The 15,173-nt window shown below is 41.8% G+C and overlaps 1 protein-coding gene across 12 annotated transcripts in view; it reads right to left on the reverse strand.

The window, feature by feature from the left end:
* The window catches only part of LOC147826601 (uncharacterized), a 93,785-nt gene that overhangs the window by 50,029 nt on the left and 28,583 nt on the right, over positions 1 to 15,173 (reverse strand). For 11 of the 12 annotated variants that reach the window (XR_015438959.1, XR_015438956.1, XR_015438961.1 and 8 more), the window contains one exon: positions 12,076 to 12,131. Coding sequence is in view for 6 of the 12 variants with exons in the window: in XM_087180950.1 (XP_087037076.1) it covers positions 12,076 to 12,131 (56 nt within the window). In the remaining 6 variants the exon portion in view is untranslated. Of the gene's footprint in view, positions 8,432 to 12,075; positions 12,132 to 15,173 lie in introns of all 12 variants that reach the window. The other variant, XR_015438960.1, reaches the window with a different exon arrangement.

Consider the following 15,173-nt stretch of genomic DNA (forward strand, 5'->3'; position numbering starts at 1 on the left):
ACAAAAAAAAAACACCATAACTGACAAAGGCTGTTCAGAAATCATTCATAAATACAAAACTTTGAAACACTGTACATCATTAATTTTGAGAAATGAGAAAGTGAATTTTGCTTCTTTTTTTTTTTGAATTTTGCTTCTTGAATTCAGCAAGTTTTGGTGGTAACTATGACTCCATGCTATAGATCAGGAAAGAAAAATAAAAGCTAATTTCCTCATTTCCTTGCCCACAATTTTGATGTATTATGTTATTATATCATGTTATGCTACATGTTTGTATTATATTATGACATGTTGCATTCTGTTCTTTTTGTTGTTGTTTTTTGTTTTATGAAAAAAACAAAATTTCATAGCCAAATAAGAGAATAACAATAGTCATTATACTGTGTATTGTTATCTTTGAAGTAATCAGTAGGAAATATGAATAAAAAAGTTTCTTACAAAAAAGGAACAGTTGATAACATAAACTTTCTTTTCAATGAACTAAGATAAACTAGTAACATAAATGAAACAAATTATCATATATATTGAAATATTCTTCAAACAACAGAATATATAATCTGGGAAAATCTTTGAACTCTCTGCTTCCTATTTATCTCTCTTCTATTTTACTCTCTATTTGGGTATATTATATATCTATATATAGTATTATATATAGTATAATAAATATAGTGTTTCTCATATAAGAGAAAGCATGTGATATTTGAGTTTATGTGTCTGACTTATTTCACTTAACATTATGTCCTTAAGTTGCATGCATTTACCTACAAATCCCTCAAGTTTATCTTTCAAGGGCCGGGGATTTAGCTCAGTGGTTTCGCCACCTGCTGCACAGGTGCAAGGACCCGAGTTCGATTCCCGGTACCAAAAAAAAAAAAAATTCTAAGGGTCAAGTTTATCTTTCTTTGCGGCAGGATAGTACCCCATTGTACATAAATACCATCTTTTCCTATCCATTCACCTGTTCATGGACATGTACGTTGTTTCAAAGATCTAGCTGTTGTAAATTGTGCTGCTGTAAACATGGGTATGCATGTATCCCTGTACTAGGATTGTGACTCTTTTGAGAAGATACATAGAAAGGGGATAGCTGGATCAAATTGAATTTCTATTTTTAGTTTTTTTGAAGAATCTCCACAGATTTCCATAGTGGTTATACTAGTTTACATTCCCACCAACAACGTAGTAGAGTTCCTTCCCCCACATCTGCTCCAGCATTCTGTTCTTTGACTGTGAATTTTACATGCATGGGTTTCAGCCCTATCTTTAAGCAGGTTCAAGGCTCGACCTTTGCCTTTGACCTTGCTCTCCCATTCCTGAGACTTTATTTTGATTTGTCTCTTGATTAACTAGATTTTTATTGTCCCCTTCTTTTCTAGTTGAATATTTCCATTGAAACACCTGAGGGCAGCCTGATCTTTCCCCCCATTAAGAAATTGGCCTTTTCTGTCTATATGTTCATGGAATTCTTACACTGTCTTTACAGTTCAGTAGCTTGACTTACTATGTGTTTTCTTGGTGATCTTCCTGGATCACGTTTTCCCACCTGAAATCTACACATTGCATCATCTTTTTCTTTAGTAGAATTTTCTTTCATTTTACTTGGGACATTTTTTTCTGCTTCATTTGCTGTCTTGTCTAAATCAGAAATGCCATTCTTCCGTGTGTTGGCTGGCTAATAGCTGCCTTTAATAGCTGTCATCTTCTCCCAGTTTAATTTTATTTGGTGTCCCCCCCCTCCAACTTAAATGCTATTTTATTCTCTGTAGTCTGACTCCACCACTGAGTGTATTTTCAACACTCTCTGCTCTAATGGGATTTTCATTTCTAGAATGAAAATCCTTCTTTCATTTCCCTTTTAGCTTACCTCATCTTCTTTTCCCTATTTTTCTTTGACCTCCTATATCTCATTTTAAAATTCATTACAAAGGGTTTGTATATTTTTTAATTTTTTTGAGAATGTAGATAATATGAAACTTTTTGGTTGGGTGGAATAATCTTGAGTTTATTCTTCACCTGCCTTTTGACTATACAGCTTCTTCCCTCTGATGTTTTAGGTTTAGTCTTTATTTGTTTTTGGTGTTGTCGATGTCTAAGTCCAGGTAAAAACACAGATTCTGCTCTAAAAGAAATGCAGTTCTCTCCTGGTTTGCTAATTACAGCGCAGTGTCGGGGATGAGCAGGGTGGCCTGCAGGCTTCAGATATGGTCTGGTCTCTCACGAGAGCCGAGTTCCCCACCTTGTCTGACCTCTCAGACCAGTGGTTTGTCCAGGCAGGATGTCAGGCATGAGGGGCGTGGGGGCAACTCCCAGCTCTAATCTTTTGTTTAGTTGTTTATATTTATTTATTTATTTTCTTTTTGGTACTGGGGAATCGAACTCAGGTCCTTCCGCTTGCACAGCAGGCGGTGGAACCACTGAGCTAAATCCCGGCCCCCATGGTTGTTTATGTTTATTTGGAAAGGCTTTCTTTGAATCAGCTCCACCAGGGTAAAGCTGGTTACCATTACTGCTTCTTCATGTTTCCTGCCTCCCCTCCGAAATAGGAATTCTATTTTGGAGGAAAATAAACATATCTTGCCCAGTAACTTCCTTCCAGCTGTCCAACCATCCTCTCATCTCTACGGAGTGTAACCAACTGCCCGAGGAATGCTCTGCATTTTTCCTGGGTCCTATCGAGAACCTCAGTCCTTGTTCAAAGTAAGAATAGCACCAAGGGTTTCTTCTGTCACTTGCAGAGAAACCCACATCCAAACCGGAGTCAAGAATGTATGTTTGAGCTCTCTATAGTTTCTCTTGGTTTGATCCAGTTTCAATATATTTGGCAGATTATATGATTTGAGATTCTGGCTATTTCCTAGTTTCATTATAGATGGGCTTTGCACATCAAAACTTCAGTTTAGAAAACCATTTTGAGACAGGCATAGTGGCATACACCTGTAACCCCAGCACTCCGGAAGTCTGAGGCAGGAGGATCACATATTTGAGACCAGTTTGGGCAACTTGGTAATTTAGTGAAACTCTGTCTCAAAATTAAAAAGAAAAATGTAAGGGGATAGGAATGTAGTTCAGTGTGAAGGTGCTAGATTCAATCCCCATATTAAAAAAAATAAAAAGTCATTTTTGGTAGGCTTCAAGGCAATGAGTAAAGAAAACATTTTTCATCTTTCCCTAGAGTATTAATTTTTTTAACAGTCTTATTTATAGACTCCTTGGATTATGAGCATTTCACTTCACTTAGTTTCATTCAAAAACACTTATTTAGGAGATAATAGATGTAGAACAGTATGCAAAATGCTGCTAAAGATAAAAATGAGTAAGACTTGAGACCTTGAGAACATATGGTGTAACCTGAGCAAGAAGAGAAATCTCTAAGTAACTATAATAAGAAGCACTAAATAGGCTCAATGAATGATCACCCTTATTATGGCGATGATGATGATGGCGATGATGATGATGATGAATGGAGCTATGGAGAGTTAGATAAGAGTGATCACATTCAGTTGAAGGGATGGTAAAAGTGAGGAAAGCAAAGAAATAATGGGTAACATTCACCCTGTGTAGCCTGAAGCAGGATGGTACAATGGCAAGACAGTGGGCTTTGGGGTTGGGTGTCATTAGGCACACCTAGGACTACCATCTTCCTTCAGTGATGCCACTTGTTCCTGAACATTCACTTTTTTACTTTATAAAGTATCTAATACCACCAACCCGTGGTAAGGATCAAGTGGAATCCTGCATGTTAAGATCTTTCCACAATGCCTGGCTTCGAGTAGGTGTTCTGTATACATTTATTTTCTTTCAGAATGAAGTCTGTATGTGTAGCATGATTCATCCCTTTAATGGCCATGCCTGTTTTATTAACTAACACATGAGAAATTTTAAAATACATGTTTTTCCCTGTTGTTGATTATATCTCTTATAAATTGTGTAACTCTTAGATATAGCATTGCTCTCTTAGCTTTCTGTCTGAAAAATCAAGTGGGAAAATTGTAAAAGTGCTTTTCAAGATATCAAGCTAACACCCAGTTCAAGGAAATGGTGTTAGCATCATGTGGTCTGATCTTATCTTTCTCCTTTGGAAAGAAATCCCAACCCACTCCCCTTTAAATGGGAGACACCTTTAGAAGATTATAACTGGATTTTGCCCTGGAGTGTAATTAGACAAATTTTCTACTGATTGAAGGCCAATTTGCTGGGAATATTTAGGGTCTATTTGAGGCTGGCCCTGAGACTTTACCAGTGCTTTACACAGAGGTGCAACATGATACATATGAAAAGAAAATAGGCCAGAATCTCTTGTAGTTCTGCCGCCTCCCTCCTCAGCTAAAGGTCATTCTTAATCCTCCCATATCTCCCAGAACGCAGTGTGTAGTGGTTTTCTAAATGTTCCAGGAAGGAAATGACTTCTATAAAGCAAAGCAGAGATCAGATTCTTCCCGAGAGCAAAGAACCCTAAATGTTGCACAGTTCCATTGAGAGCACTATGAAGATCCATCCTAGGGAAACTCCACGGTGCTATTTTCCCCATAGTTAAAATATGAAACCACAACTCTGGATAGAACGATGGCTGGGTCTTTAACCATCAACCTTCCATGGAAGGGGACTGCAAGGGTCAATGCCACCACACCTGAGGGCAGAGGGTGATATTAGTGCGGCAGGAGAGTTTCTGCTAAACTCAGTAACCACTGAGTGGCGAACAGAGAGACCACACTGCTTCTCAGAACAGCAGTGAGGATGTCATGGGGCACAGGCAGACTGCTGTGAAGCACGTGGCATTGAACAGAGCCGCCTGAGAGCAGATGGCCCTGACCTGGAAGCCACAGCCTGCTCCTCCAGTGATCTCTGTTTCAGGAGTAGGAACTCGAAGCCAACCAATTCCACTTCCCAGAACCCCTGGTGGGCTCTGTGTTCCAGCTAGACTACATGTTCCTCACCAGTTCAGAGAAGGGTTATTTTCCAAAGTCAATTTGTTGTTCTCTGGATATGATCTCATTTCCACATTTCCTAAACCTACCACCAACTCGCGTTCTCTCATTTCTATTCATAGCAATTCTCTCATCTTATTTTGACTCAATCCTCAAAGCATGTGTAGTTCCCTGGGACATTTATCTGGAAATACCGGGTATGTGACTCAGTGACTAACAAGTAAAGAAGCACGAGCCTTCCCCTATCACATCATGGCTTTGGTTTACCATCCTTCATGTTCTCAAAGGAATTCTTGTTTATCTAGCTTGTGCGTGTGTGTTAGCTACCTACATGTTTGAAGATTTATAAACAACTACATATACATAATATATAACACATATTCTACATTGATACATATATATGTATAAAAAATTTGGTCAATGCCAATAAAATTCACTGAAAAATTATACACACTAAAATAAGAAACATTAATAGCAACATCTACTAAAAAATTCTGTCTATATTAAAAACTATGCCACTGGAAATGTTAAAGCTTATTTCTAAGGTCTATTAAATCCTCCTGCTTTCTTAAACATATTCTACATAGAGGTTGCCTAATTTTGGAAATCAGTACATCCTTTGCTTCTTTTTTGGCCTCAACTTAAAACCAATTTCCTCCAGCCATAGACAGACAGACAGACAGACAGATAGACAATAGACAGACTGATTGATTTTACGCTTATTTCTTTTTTTTTTCTTAAATTCTTTTATTGGTACATTTTAGGTACACAATACATTTACATTTATCATTGGGTGCTTGTACCTGTACATGATGTATCTTGGTTCTTATTTTTTCCCCATTCCTTGTGCTCCCTTCACCCCCTCCACCCTTTCCTATTTACATAGACTTTGTTTCCATTTTTTCTTTTTCTCATAATTTTTCCTTTCCCCTCTTTCCTTTCCCCTTTCCCTCCCACCTCCCCTACCCTTCTGGACCTTTTCTTCCTATTTCAAATTATTATTCATGTTAATCTTTTTTTTGGTACTGGGCATCGAACTTGGGTCCTTCTGCTTTCGAGGCAGACAGTAGAACCACTGAGCTAAATCCCTGACCCTCATTTTAATCATTTTAATCCTTATTTACACTTTCAGTTTCTCGCTCTAGAGAAACTATTCAGTATTTACACATATGTGTCCTATTTATCTCACTTAAGAGTATGGCCTCAATATACATCCATTTAGCTATAAATGCCTCTAGTTTCTCATGCTTTATGGCTGAGTAGTACTCCATTTTATTTAAAAAAACACATCTTCTTTATCCAGTTTCCAGTTGATGGGCACTTGGGCTGTTTCCAAGTTTTAGCTATTACAAACTGTGCTGCTCATGTGGTACTCAGCTCAGTGCTGGAAAGTGGCTGCAGATGTCTTCACTGGACCACATTCCTCTGGCACCCGAGGTCCAGGGCTGGGGGGTGAAGTTGTACAGAACTTTGCCCAACCTTGGCTCTGGTGCCTGAGCCTGAACACTTCTTGTCTCTTCACACTCCACTCTCATGCCACACCTGGGCATGGGCCTCAGCTGACTTTTATCTGAAAGTTTCTTGTGACAAGTCATCCCAAACCCCGACTGCCTGTTGTGAAGCGGTAAGGTCACCTTAGCAAAAACACAAGCAAGTACCATGTACACTGACCCTAGGTCCCAAATTACTCTGACCACTTCTTGCTGCTAAACCCACAGGACAGAAGCTGCTGGCTGGACTGAACGGTGAACGTGGGGCTGTTGAAGAAGAGACGCAGGCAATGCTGTCCTTAGCCCCTGCGACTGTGCTATGGATCAGAAACAATTGCCCCTGCAGCGAGGGCACATACCTTGGGGCCTAGAGAAATCTGATGAGCTCTTGCTTAGAATTCATGGGGTGGCGGTTCTATAAATTTGAATGGGAAGACCTATTTATTTTTACTAACCTCTAACTGAAACTTAGCACTTCTTTCAATCATGAAGGTAGACAACAAACCACAAGAGTTACTTGTGACTTTATCAGCCAGCAGTTGTTGCTAATAATTTAAAATAAATATGTAAAATGTAAACTCATGACCATTTTAAGAGAGCAATATTTATTAAACCTACCAGCAAATCTCATTTCATATATTAATAAAGAAGCAGCTAAGATGAGTATGGTGCCTTACACCTGTAATCCCAGCTCTGTGAGAGGTTGAGGCAGGAGGATTGCAAATTCAAGCCCAGAATGGGCAACTTATGGATTTAGTGAAAACCTGTCTCAAAATAATAACTAAAACAGGGCCAGGGATGTGGCTCCATGCAAAGACCCTAGGTTCGATCCCCAGTACTGCCACAACCATCAAAAGAATAAAGCACCTATGTCAAAGAATCACATCATTCATATTTTTAAGAAGTGTTTGATAACTATTCTTCAATATAATTGGTTTCCTTGGTGTCTTGAATATTTTGTTTTATGCTTTAAAAAATATTCTGAAAAGGGGCCAAGCACTCTACGAAACCACAGTTCAAAACCAAAGACTAAGACTCCTCGTAATAGGTTTCACAGATGAACTGGAATTGCTGATTTATAAATATATCCATCACAATAGAAACATGCTGGGTGATAATGACCAATGCTTAAGGAATTTAATTGAGCCCAAGCTTCTAAGAGACATTCAACCCTCCTAGACTAAGAGACTTCAATGAAAGGGTGGAGAGAAAGAACCTATTGTCAGCAAGCTTTCAGGACTGCAAGGCAAGCCATTACGTAACCATAGGCTTGGCCTGCTTCATGCAGCTGGCTGGGAGGATGATATTCTTGTCTTCAAAGATGATTATAGGTTACCAGGCCTGTAAGTTCAAATGTGTACTGTGAAGCTTTTGTGAATCCCTCGGACTCTGTTGTTGTCCATTGAGTTCCTGAATTCTGTGGCCTGGAAGTTCTAGTTTGTATCTCGGACTTAGGGTTTCATTAAGAACTTTACAATGAAAGAAGAAGGTTCTTCATCCTCCACAGATGTGGACTCCATCATGTCAGTTCCTCCTGGACCTGAAATGCTTCTTCCCTGAGGTTCAGCTGACTCATGTTCTCAATGGCTGACTCAGTCATGACTCAATAATGACAGCATCATTTTAGACTTACAAAATTTGAAGAGAACCATGGACAGAAATAGAAGAAGGGAACATGCAAATTGAATAAGAATAAAAAGAAAACATACCAAATGAATTACTACCAGTGTTCCTTTGTCTTGGTTATAAAACAGAAACGTTATTAATAGTAACATAATTTATATCTGAGTAGTACTAGGTAGTCCTTATTTTGTTTGATGTCCCCAATAACTCTGTGAGGTAAGCAGCTGCAAAGGCTGAATCTCAGAGGACCTCTAAAGGACCACCCAAAGGCCCCAGACAAGAAAGTGGAAAGTGAGCCAGGGCAGGTGAGGCCTTCTGTTCCTGGGTGTGGTCTTCTCCTCAAACACCAAGGCCAAAGAGCCCGGAGCTCTGGAGGTTGCTGGGCCAGTGAAACTAAGTACAGAAAACAAACAAGGACTATGTGCTGATTGAAAACTTGATGAGCCCTAGGAGCAAAACAACAAGCACAGGCACAATTCCCAGATTTTCTGAGAGAGACAGAGAGAGAGAGAGAGAGGATTGATAATTTATAATACAAAAGACAGACAGGAATGTAAGGACATCATTAGCCATTCTGAGTAAAAGAAAGAAATTACAATACACACAGAAGGCATGACCCAGCAAAAGAAAGAGGAAGTTAATCACAAGTGAGAATCTACTTTATGTTTCAACTTTTAGCAAGTTGAAAGTTTCTTACTAATCTATTCATAGTTTTGTTGTGTTTGGGTATATGTATGTTGGGGTATATGTACATACATACGCATTATATAACGTATATTATACGTTGAGTTTCTGTTAGAAGCCCATGCCTCAATATATACATATATTTTTTAATGTATTCCCTATTCCATTAGGCAGTATGATTTATGATACAAACAAAAATGTCTTGGATTCAAAAATCTATTTCCTACATAGTTTGTTGAATAACACACAACAAAAAATATGATCTAACATTTTTGGTTCTAGCTACAAATAGGTAAATAACTTCAGCTTTTGGCTATTTCATATTGCAAGTAGGGGGCACTTTTTGTTTAGATTAGCTGGTGTTGTTGTTTTGATGACCTCTTTCCCACCTGAAGGGAAACCTTAGCGCTGATAAAAAGAAAAGTGTTGGAGGGGAGGGAGTGCAGGGACCAGGGACAGGCCTGGCTGGTATCTAAGCATCGCGCTTGCAGGTGGTTGCTACACAAGTTTCCAGATCCTGAGCTGAATCTCAGGGGCCAGGGCAGTGTGTGCTCCACAAAGGGCCCTTTGAAACTCCCTTCCCTTCCTGGTCTGACAAAGCCCCAGATGGCTGACCTTTGAGGGACAGACACATTGGTTTGGCTTGGCCTCTCATCAGCTGTGAAGGACTATGAGCCACCCTTGTCTGTCCAGGATTGGCTGCCTGCTTTCCCCATTACACTTAGCTCCTTGGTTATTTTCCTAGTGAGCTGTATATGTTTGTCTTCAGCCTTCTAGCCAGAAGATGAATATGTGCAAGTCATAAACCATGTAACCAGCACTCAGAACCAAAAAGGAACTGTTCTATACGTCGTGAAATCTACCCACTCTGGAGCTCTTGCTGGGGCTGTCCCTCTACTCGGACCCTTAGCTGGGTAGGCATGCTACCCACTACCTAGAGCTGTCCCCAGCCTGCCACCTATATTCTCTCAGATAGCACCTCCATAGCTGCTCTGATCTTGTCTTGCTAGATTTGCTAACGTAAGTAACAAGGGACCCAGCATGTATTTAGGATGGCAGAAATGAAAAAGGAAAAACTGAAAATATTTTAATCGACCCAGTAGTTATCATGGGAGAATTTTTTCATAGTTATCGTGTGGCTTTGAATGGTCTTTATTTTAAATTATGAAAGGTAGAGTAGCAGAACATGAATCCAGATATTTCTGATTTGTGGAGACTCTAAATGTCTTTCTGAGGCACTGCTTTCTAGAATCCTACAGATCTGTTCCTCCCTGCTCCCCAGTGAAATTGCCATCCAAAGTTGATGTGACTCAGAGAGTTAAATCTTGCTGGAAATCTGGGACTTGCAAGCCTCAACCTGCCTTCACATGAACTATTTAGTTCCTCTTGGCCCACCCTTGAAGGGCTCCAATTAATTAAGGAAATTGTGAAACCCAGTACTTTTAGAGTCTAAAGCCAAGTCATGAAGCTTTATTCCTCAGCACGGTGGGAGGTTGGAGTCTTCATTTTAGAGAGTTCACGAACACCAAGTACATTTGGTTACTGTCTTCACATATGTAAGAACTTGTATGACCCCCAACATCTAATGTCTTCTAAAAGATGTATGTGCATATTTTAATTAAGTCCAACATAGACCCACTATATAAATGGGCATTGATATATTTATTTGAAGACCTAGGAAGTGTGGTGGAAGAGCCTGTGGGAGATACCTGAAGTGTGGACATGGTTGCTGTGTGGACATGGTGCAGCAATCTGCTCTTGACCACATCAGATGGATGGGAAAAACAAGAAGATTTGAGATTCCTTTAGTAGTTGGTAGGTAGCACCAGATACTGCATGAACACTTGACTTCAAAACCGTTGAGCTATGCACGTACACACACACACAACCAGGTAGAGAATGTATACCTTTCAAAGGAATCACAACACCACTTACAAAACTTACAAAACAAACTTACCAAAAACAAACAAGAGGGGCAGGGGATTTAGCACAGTGGTTCTGGCACCTGCCTCACAAGCGCAAGGTCCTGAGTTTGATCCCCGGTACAAAAAAAAAACCCCAAGAAATAACATTTCTCAGGGAGCATTTAGAGTATAGCGTAGATGTTTTATTAATGTGGCCCTAAGAATAGCTTTGGAAAAAATAAAACTATACATGGAAAACATAACAATTTGATTTACAGTGAAAATTAAATTATATTTTCAGAACTCAAATAACCAATAAATCCCCTCATCTCCAGGATCTCACATATCCTTGCTGGGCGAGAATGAAGGGACAAAAGTTGTGAAATCTACTCAACATCCTGTCCTTACTCCTCCTCTTTCTGCCCTGACGGGAAGAAATCCCGGTGCCTGGGATTTTTGTAAACATGAGATCCTTGCTCAATGCAATGAGGAAAGTAAACCCCAAGCCCTGGCAGAGGCTAAACCTTCCAGTTTCCAAAAACTGGACAATCAGGCTTAGTTTGAAGCCTGGAGACCAGCTGCCCTGGAGTAAGCCTGGCTGGTCACTCTGTGGCCACATCAAATCAAAACACAGGAGCAATTTGGGCCCATTTCCCCAGAAAGTTTAGGATGGAAATGAGGGTGCGTGGGAAGGCTATGGGAGCCCCAGTGCCCTGCCTTCCAGACCCCCACTACCTCCTTGAGACCTCCAGGACAAACAGCTCCAACAGTGTCTCTTGCTGAGACAGAATCTGTTTAGCCTTACACATGAGTGAAGAACATGCAGAGAGGTAAACCTCACTGACCACCACTTCCCTGAGCAGTTTCTCTCCCACGCCCCCCATGGAAAGCCCTCCAAAGACAAAATCAATCTGCTCTCTTTCAACCTGCCTTCTGTCTCGGTCAGATGTTGCCAAACTAGAGCATTAGAGGAGCTCCTATCACAAAGCAAACAGAGTCCAAGCAGCCAGAAGGAAAGAAATGCTCTTTAAAAGCTTTTAAATGCTGTTATATTTTTAAAACCACTTACTGAAGAGGTGAGTTATTTTCTCCCCCTTCTTCCCCAGAAGCACGCAACTATTAAGGTTACCTGGAAACCTGTCCAGGAAGCATGTGGCAAATAGCAACCGTGCGATAGAAACATTTGGATCTGTCATCTAATGGGAGAGATTTCAGCAAGGTCATGTTTGGTAGAGGTGGAATATAAAATTTAATTAGTTCGGATGTCCTGGATACTTGGGGGGGGGGCATTCACATGAACTTCGGAGGAAGGGGGTTTGTTCCTAGCTCGGTTGGGACTACATTGGGCTGGCAGTGACTGGAAATGACACTGGGTGCCTCTGATATTGCACATAGCCCGGGGGAAGGAAGAAGCAGAAGGGAGAACAAAAAGGCATCCAAAGGTATTACCTCTGCGCTGGAAGAACTTCCAGTCATCAGGAGACATGCCATACCCAGGGAACGACCTGAGAACAACAAAATATTTTTTTGAGTTTCAGAAGCAAAATAATAAATAATAGAATAGGACAAGACTCGGGGCAAACACACTCATCGTGAAGGTGATTCTAAATAAGGTGTTGAGAGACAGTGAGCTCACCACCCAAGTGAGGAGAAATGGAGCAACAGAGTGGCTGGGCCTGTACATTAGCCAGTCACGACTGCTGAGAACATGAAGCACAGTGACTAGAAGGCATGTCTCTAGGACGAGAGATTTATAGAGCAGTTTACCTTGGATTTTCATCTCCCATAGAGTAGGGGCAGGAAGGGGAGATGCTTGCTGTGGGTCTTTATAACTTAAGCTATAGACTTTTGGAAAAAGCCTTCACTTCATGAAAACAGGTTTGCTTCTTCCTAATGCACTTTGCATGTCCAATCCACACCCCTTCCGTGTCAGATGAGGTGATGACGTCTGTAATTGCAGAGGAGCAGCAAGTCGTGACTCAGCTGTTTCACCATGAGGCCTTGGCCACAGATGTGGGCCGAAGGGGCCACCTGGAGGAATGGCCTAGTGCTGGCGAAACTTTTAGAGCTTTCAGCCATAACCAGCCACAGCCCGCTGCAGCACGGGTGCCATAGGATCACCACCACTGGCCTAGGATGTTGGCCACACCCAGTGCCCTTTCTTCCACAGTATATCCTTTTTCCAATGCAGCACAAAGAAGGGAAGCAAACAGAGCTGATGATTCTGAAAGTTAAACTGTCTGCAACTTGTCCTGAAGAATCAGCAGAAACCCACAGGGCAGGCCACAGGACCATTCCTGGGCTTTCCATGCTGACTTCTTTCCATTCCGCAGTCATTGGCTCTGTCAGAGCCATCAGGCATGAGTCAGTGGAGCATGGCCACGTGCACTTGAGCAACAGTGGAGAATTAGACGCTAACGATACAGGCAGGAAATCTCCATATGCAAACAGTCCATGGGAAGGGTCAAGGGCTACGTGGTGAAAGTGTGGCTGACATTCCACACTCCTCCCAAAGCAGATACAATCGGTATTCTCAACCTGAGAAGATGGAGCAGTATCCCAGCAGCCTCCCATCTGTGTGCTTCACGAGTACAGAACTCACCCACCAGACTGCATCGCCTAGGGTTAGGACCTTCACCCAAGAGCCCAGAACAGCCAGGGCCTGCTTGGCAAGAGCTTCTTGACTTGTAGGAGGCACCTGACCTCAGCTTCTCTGAAGAGGATGAAGCACTTTTAAGACCAGAACCTGGTCTTTCCCAGTCACCTCCAAAGGGCTGAGAGGCAGAAGTTTAAAGGCATGACTGGGACGTGAAAGACTTAATTGCATTTCTGACATAAATGGTCTTTGGAAATCCACTCAAGCCTTCTGTGAGTCTCAGGATTCCCCCACACTAGAATCTGCCCTACCCTTTTGGCAAAGATCAGATATTAAAAAGTGCTAAACAAAAGCATGGCCTACGTGTGGGAGTCTACGTGTGTTGATCACAATTATTTTCTTTTCAAGCTTTATTGTTCCCTACTGCCCTGAGGCACCTGGAGCAATCGTAACCTACCACTTGGCAAAGTTTCAGCTCTTTCCTTCGCTCTCACATATAAACACAACACACACACACACATGCACGCACGCACACACACACACACAGAATGAGAACTTCTTCATTATCCTCAAGCTCAGTATGCGAGGAAGAAAGGGATAGAATTTACATCACAAGCCCAAAATGACTCATAACACTGCACACATCCATGGGAACAGAGTATGCATTAGCGCATCATGTTTCCCGTGTGTCATGGCATGGGAGAGTTCAGTTGGACAGAGTTAGGTCTCCTGGACTTGGCTGGACAAATGTGTGGGATTTTGTTTGTTTGTTTGCTCGCTTATGTGTTTGGTTGTCCATTTGCTTACCTGGGATGTTCATTCACACCCTTGCATCTGAGAAGTGCCCAGTGCCCCACTAACACCCCTCCTCTCAGCCCCTACCCAGTTCCACTAGAGCAAGAGATCGGCAAGACAACCACACGACCCACACCTAAGAGGCCAGGAAGGGAGAGAAGGCACTGGAGAGACCATGGGCAAGAAGTTTCCCACGTTATCCTGTCCCCAAGATTTTTTTCCTGAGCAAAAACCTTAAAGATTAAAAAAGAAAAAAAGTACCTAAATCAACAGGCACGCACGCTCGCACACACATACACACACACACACACACACACACAGAGATTTCTGTAGGAAAACTTTTCAAAGACAGAGATTTGGGATTTCACAAACTGAGAAAAAGAGATTAAAATTAGTAGAAAAAATCCAGAGGGATCAGTTGGCCAGAACTAGGAATGGGGTGTGGGGAACTTCTAGAGGATGTATTTCCCCTTAAATATGGAGAGTGGACTATCAGGAGCAGAGCACTAGAGCAGCAAGTGACAGAGCCACCTTCACATGGCCCAGACAAGCTCAGGCCCGCTGCTGCTCCTGCAGATGATGTTTTTCATCCTCCCTCCCAGGCTGGTTCTCTTCAGGGGCTTCTCCTGGTGTGAACCCAGGGTGTTATACCCAGGCTCCTCCGATTCGCTTGCTCAAATCCTTTCCAACCCTCCCAGTCTGCTGTTTTTCTCTAGTTTCTAACCACATCTTGTCTCTTTCCCTCACAAATTTGGCCAAAATCTTCAGAACAGATCAACTGTAGTCATTGATCAATTCCATGATATTTTTCTAAATGTTGGAAGAAGAAGGGGAAGGGAAGAGGAGGGAGAGGAGGGAGAGGAGGGAGAGAAGGAAAAGGAGGAGGAGGAGAAGGAGGAGGACAGGAGCTGCCTCTGAGCTGTGTCTTCCCACCTCACAAGTCACCTGCATTCCTGCTACCAAGCCTGGCCAGCCATCCCTCTCCCCAGGAAAAATCCCCTCCAGGGCTTCCTGCCAGAAAAAAATGCTTGGCATGTTTCTCTCGGATTTCTACACAGAACACTTTTGAACATGTAAACAAACAGTATACAGGAGTTGCCCCCTTACCCACAGTTTTGATTTCTGTGGTTTTAGTCTTATGGTTAACAATGTTCCC

Source organism: Heterocephalus glaber, unplaced genomic scaffold (genome assembly GCF_053883595.1).
Source record: "Heterocephalus glaber isolate CG9 unplaced genomic scaffold, H.glaber_assembly_v1.0 deba00001465, whole genome shotgun sequence".
In the NCBI taxonomy this organism is placed as follows: domain Eukaryota; kingdom Metazoa; phylum Chordata; class Mammalia; order Rodentia; family Bathyergidae; genus Heterocephalus; species Heterocephalus glaber.